Source organism: Cetorhinus maximus, unplaced genomic scaffold, assembly GCF_964194155.1.
Source record: "Cetorhinus maximus unplaced genomic scaffold, sCetMax3.hap1.1 HAP1_SCAFFOLD_3307, whole genome shotgun sequence".
Lineage (NCBI taxonomy): Eukaryota > Metazoa > Chordata > Chondrichthyes > Lamniformes > Cetorhinidae > Cetorhinus > Cetorhinus maximus.
In genome coordinates, this window is record NW_027599224.1 from 7501 (window position 1) to 14280 (window position 6780).

A 6780-nucleotide genomic window follows, 5' to 3' on the forward strand; every position below is an offset into this window, starting at 1 on the left:
TACACGGACCCCGAGGAGCTGCCCGGCCTAGCGGACAGGCTCTGCCGAGCCTTCAGAGGTGAGTCTCTGCTTCTCCTCCTCCTCCTCCTCCTCCTCCTCCTCCTCCTCAGTCCTCCTCCACCATCTTCGGCTTCCTCCCTCACCACCCCCCGACCTCCCATCCTGCTCTCCTTCCCTCCCTCCCTCCCTCGTTCCAACCCCTTTCCCCTCTCGGTCTTCCCGCACTCACTACATCCCCCCACTCCCTACATCACTCACTCCCTCCCTCACTCCCTACATCGCTCACTCCCTCCCTCCTCACTCCCTACATCGCTCACTCCCTCCCTCCCTCACTCCCTACATCGCTCACTCCCTCCCTCCCTCACTCCCTACATCGCTCACTCCCTCCCTCCCTCACTCCCTACATCGCTCACTCCCTCCCTCCTCACTCCCTACATCTCTCACTCCCTCTCTCACTCCCTACATCGTTCACTCCCTCAATCCCTCACTCCCTACATCCCCCACTCCCTACATCGCTCACTCTCTCCCTCCCTCAATCCCTATATCCCCTGCTCCTACATTGCTCACTCCCTCCCTCACTCCCTACACCCCCCACTCCCTACATCGTTCACTCCCTCCCACCCTCACTCCCTACATCCCCCACTCCCTACATCGCTCCCTCCCTCCCTCCCTCACTCCCTACATCCCCCACTCCCTACATCCCCCACTCCCTACATCGCTCACTCCCTCACTCCCTACATCCCTCACTCCCTACATCCACCCACTTCCTGCCTCCCTCAATCCCTATATCGTTCACTCCCTACATCACTCACTCCCTCCCTCCCTCACTCCCTACATCCCTCACTCCCTACATCGCTCACTCCCTCCCTCACTCCCTACATCCCCCACTTCCGGCCTCCCTCACTCCCTACTTCCCCCACTCCCTACATCGCTCACTCCCTCCCTCCCTCACTCCCTACATGCCCCCACTTCCTGCCTCCCCCTACTTCCTGCCTCCCTCACTCCCTACATCCCCCACTCCCTACATCACTCCCTCCCTCACTCCCTACATCCCCCACTCCCTACATCGCTCACTCCCTCCCTCACTCCCTACATCGCTCACTCCCTCCCTCACTCCCTATATCCCCCACTCCCTACATCCCCCCACTCCCTCCCTCCCTCCCTCCCTACATCCCCCACTCCCTACACCCCCCACTCCGTCCCTCCCTCACTCCCTACATCCCCCCACTCCCTCCCTCCCTCACTCCCTACATCCCCCCACTCCCACCCTCCCTCCCTCACTTCCTACATCCACCCACTCCCTCCCTCCCTCACTCCCTACATCCCCCACTCCCTACATCGCTCACTCCCTCACTCCCTCAGTCCCTACATCCCCCACTCCCTACATCACTCACTTCCTCCCTCCCTCACTCCCTACATCCCCCACTCCCTCCCTACATCCCCCACTCCTGCCCTCCCTCACACCACCCTCCCCCACTCCCTTTCTCCTCTCTCCCTTCTCTCCACCCTCCTTTCCTTGTTTTCACCCTCACTCCTAACCCCCTCCTCTCCATCTTCCCTCACTCCCTCCCTCATTCTCACCATCGCTCCTCCCTCCCTCCTCCTCTCCACCCTCTCTCGCTCCCTCCCTCAGCCTCACACTCACTCCTCCCTCCCTCCACTCCACCCTCGCTCGCTCTCCCTCACTCCACCCTCCCTCCCTCATTCTTCCCTCCCTCCTTCACTCCACCATCCCTCATTCTCACCCTCACTCCTCCCTCCCTACTTCTCTCCACCTTCCCCGCTCCCTGCCTCCTTCTCTCCCTCCTTCTCTCCCTCCCTCCTTCTCTCCCTCCTTCTCTCCCTCCCTCCTTCTCTCCCTTGCTCCCTCCCTCATCCTGTCCCTTGCTCCCTCCCTCATTTTGTCCAACGCTCCCTCCCTCGTTCACCCCCTCCCTCAATCTCACCCTCCCTCCTTCACTCCACCCTCCCTCCCTCAATCTCACCCTCCCTCCATCACTCCACCTTCCCTCCCTCAATCTCATCCTCCCTCCTCCCCGCCTCGAGTGTGCTAAACACGGTCGATCGCTAACCTCTGACATTTCTCTCCCCTCGACCCCCTCGCCTCCCTCCCCTCCCTACCCCCCACCTCCTCCTCCTCTCTCTCTCTCCCCTCCCTGCCCTCCCCTCCCTCCCCTTCTCCCCCCACCCCTCCCCCCACCCCCGCTCCCTCCAGAGCTGCTGGTCCCTCCGAGTCTCCGAGTCTCCGCCGTGACTGATGTGGCCCGGACGGGGACTCCTGCCGGGGACGGACACGTGCCGGAGGAGGACAGCCTCCACGGGGCAGGGTTCCCCCTCACGCCGCTCACCACCACGGCCACACCGGCAGGTAACGGGACACAGAGAGAAAGAGAGAGAACGGGAGGCAGGCAGGGCTGGGCGATGGGGAGAGTTTGACTCCGGAGAGCGCGGTGTCTCGAGGCTCTGGACTCTGCCAGGCGCGCACCGTCAGGGTGACTTGCAACCCCACCCCCGCACCCCCCGCCACCAGCCGGAGAGGGAGAGGCTTTGACGGGGACTTTCGGTAAAGTCTGGGGGAGCTGGAAACGCTAAAGGGGTTTTCGAAAGGTCCTGGAGGCAGCGGCAACGCCAATCGGGAGGCTGAACTCGCCGTGGCTTATAAAATACCCCAGGGCGTTCCCTCGCACACTCACTGTCACACTCACTGACACACACACACACACACACACACACACACTGTCACACTCACTGACACACTCTCACACTCTCACTGTCACACAAACACACTCACTGTCACACTCACTGATACACACACACACACTCTCACTGTCACACAAACACACACTCACACACTCACTGATACACTCACTGACACACACTCTCACTGTCACACAAACACACACTCACACACTCACTGATACACACTCTCACGCTCACTGACACACACACACACTCTCACTGACACACTCACACACTCACTGACACACTCACTGACACACACACACACTCTCACTGTCACACTCACATACTCACCGACACCCTCACACTCACTGACACACACACACACCCTCACTGTCACACTCACACACTCTCACACTCACTGACACACACACACACTCTCACTGACACACTCACTGACACACTCACTGATACACTCACATACTCACCGACACACTCTCACACTCACTGACACACACACACTCTCACGGTCACACTCACACACTCACTAACACACTCTCACACTCACCGACACACACACACACTCTCACTGTCACACTCACTGACACACTCTCTCACACACTGTCACACATACACTCTCACTGTCACACTCACGCACTCACTGACACACACACACACTCAGTCACACTCACTAACACACTCTCACACTCACTGACACACACACTCTCACTGTCACACTCACACACTTACTGACACACTCACACACTCACTGACACAATCTCACACTCACTGACACACGCTCTCACTGTCACGCTCACACACTCACAATCACTGTCACACTGACATACTGTCACACTCACTGTCACACTCACATACTCTCAAACTCACTGACACACACACTCACTGTCACACTCACACACTCTCACACTCACTGTCACACTCACACTCACTGACACACACACTCACTGTCACACTCTCACACACACACTCACTCAGACACAGACACACACTCACACACACTCACTCACACATACACGAAAACTCACTCACAGACAGTAACTCACACACACATGCACTCAATCACACACAAACACAGACACACTCACACACAAACCCTCACACACACACACCCTCACACGCACACATACACACAGATGCACTCTCACACACTCTCATACTCACACACCCTCACACATACACTCACTCAGACACACACACACACACACACTCACTCACACATACACGAACACTCACTCATAGAGAGTAACGTGCACACACATGCACTCACTCACACACAAACAAAGACACACTCACACACAAAACCTCACACACACACACACACATACACACAGATGCACTCTCACACACTCTCACACTCACACACCCTCACATTCTCACTCACACACTCTCACAAACACACACACTCACTAACCCACACACACACTCACACATACACACTCAGATGCACTCACACAGCCTCACACTCATACACCCTCACATTCAAACACACACTCTCACTCATACTCATGTACTCACACATACACACTCAGACACACACACACACAGTTGCACTCACACATACTCTCACACTCACACACCCACACACTCTCATACATACACATGTGCACACACACAGAAGCATTCACACATGCACTCCCAATCGCTAATTCACACAAACACTCACACAAAAACACAGACACGCCCACACACAGACATGCTCACACTCACACACACGCACTGTCAAACGCACACACTCACACACATGCTCAGTCAAACACTAACACACACTCACAGTCACAATCACGATTATTCGCACAGTCACAGAAAATCACTCACTCACTCATACTCACACAAACACAGGCTCATTTCCACACACAATCACTCACACAAACACACACTGAGTTCAGGAGGATTTATGAATATAGAACATAATAATCTCAGATGATCAGGAGTGAGCTACAGACCGGAATCTAATCGAGGGTTTCGGGGTAGTTTATATATAGAATAACAGATACCCGGGAGTGAGTTAAAGACTGGAATCTAATCGAGGGGTTCGGGGTGTTTTATATACAGAATAACAGATACCCGGGAGTGAGTTACAGACTGGAATCTAATAGAGGGGTTCGGGGTGGTTTATATATAGAATAACGGATACCCGGGAGTGAGTTACAGACTGGAATCTAATCGAGGGGTTCGGGGCGGTTTATATATAGAATAACAGATGCCCGGGAGTGAGTTACAGACTGGAATCTAATTGAGGGGTTCGGTGTGGTTTATATATAGAATAACAGATACCCGGGAGTGGGTTACAGACTGGAATCTAATTGAGGGGTTCGGGGTGGTTTATATATAGAATAACAGATACCCGATGGTGAGTTACAGACTGGAATCTAATCGAGGGGTTCGGGGTGGTTTATATATAGAATAACAGATACCCGGGAGTGAGTTACAGACTGGAATCTAATCGAGGGGTTCGGGGTGGTTTATATATAGAATAACAGATACCCGGGAGTGAGTTACACACTGGAATCTAATCGAGGGGTTCGGCAGGGTTTATATATAGAATAACAGATACTCGAGAGTGAGTTACACACTGGAATCTAATCGAGGGGTTCGTCAGGGTTTATATGTAGAATAACAGATACCCGGGAGTGCGTTACAGACTGGAATTTAATCGAGAGGTTCGGGGTGGTTTATATATGGAATAACAAATACTCGAGAGTGAGTTACAGACTGGAATCTAACAGAGGGGTTCGGGGTGGTTTATATATAGAATAACAGATGCCCGGGAGTGAGTTACAGACTGGAATCTAATCGAGGGGTTCGGGGTGGTTTATATATAGAATAACAGATACCCGGGAGTGAGTAACAGACTGGAATCTAATCGAGGGGTTCGGTGTGGTTTATATATAGAATAACAGATACCCTGGAGTGGGATACAGACTGGAATGTAATCGAGGGGTTCGGGGTGGTTTATATATAGATTAACAGATACCTGGGAGTGAGTTTGAGACTGGAATCTAATCGAGGGGTTCGGGGTGGTTTATATATAGAATAACAGATACCCGGGAGTGAGTTACAGACCGGAATCTAATCGAGGGTTGCAGGGTAGTTTATATAGAGAATAACAGATACCCGGGAGTGAGTTAAAGACTGGAATATAATCGAGGGGTTAGGGGGTGGTTTATATATAGAATAACAGATACCCGGGAGTGAGTTACAGACTGGAATCTAATCGAGGGGTACGGGGGTGGTTTATATATAGAATAACAGATACCCGGGAGTGAGTTACAGACTGGAATCTAATCGAGGGGTTCGGGGTGGTTTATATATAGAATAACAGATGCCCGGGAGTGAGTTATAGACTGGAATCTAATCGAGGGGTTCGGTGTGGTTTATATATAGAATAACAGATACCCGGGAGTGAGTTACATACCGGAATCTAATCGAGGGTTTCAGGGTAGTTTATATATAGAATATCAGATACCCGGGAGTGAGTTACAGACTAGAATCTAATGGAGGGGTTCGGGGTGGTTTATATATAGAATAACAGATACCCGGGAGTGAGTTACAGACTGGAAACTAATCGAGGGGCTCGGGGTGGTTTATATATAGAATAACAGATACCCGGGAGTGAGTTACAGACTGGAACCTAATCGAGGGGTTCGGCGGGGTTTATATATAGAATAACAGATACTCGAGAATGAGTTACATACTGGAATCTAATCGAGGGGTTCGTCAGGGTTTATATATAGAATAACAGATACCCGGGAGTGCGTTACAGACTGGAATCTAATCGAGAGGTTCGGGGTGGTTTATATATAGAATAACAGATACCCGGGAGTGAGTTACAGACTGGAATCTAATCGAGGGGTTCGGGGTGGTTTATATATAGAATAACAGATACCCGGGAGTGAGTTACAGACTGGAATCTAATCGAGGGTTTCAGGGTAGTTTATATATAGAATAACAGATACCCGGGAGTGAGTTACAGACTGGAATCTAATCGAGGGGTTCGGGCTGGTTTATATATAGAATAACGGATACGCTGGAGTGAGTTATAGACTGGAATCTAATCGAGGGGTTCGGGGCGGTTTATAT

The 6780-nt window shown here is 52.3% G+C and overlaps 1 protein-coding gene across 1 annotated transcript in view; it reads left to right on the forward strand.

The window, feature by feature from the left end:
• The window catches only part of LOC144677935 (von Willebrand factor A domain-containing protein 1-like), a 7022-nt gene extending 4586 nt beyond the window's left edge, over positions 1-2436 (forward strand). The window contains exons 2-3 of the mRNA XM_078537903.1: positions 1-58; positions 2216-2436. The exon at positions 1-58 is cut by the window's left edge and continues 512 nt beyond it. Coding sequence (XP_078394029.1) covers positions 1-58; positions 2216-2436 — 279 coding nt within the window. The remainder of the gene's footprint in view (positions 59-2215) is intronic.
• The last annotated feature ends 4344 nt before the right edge of the window (positions 2437-6780 follow it).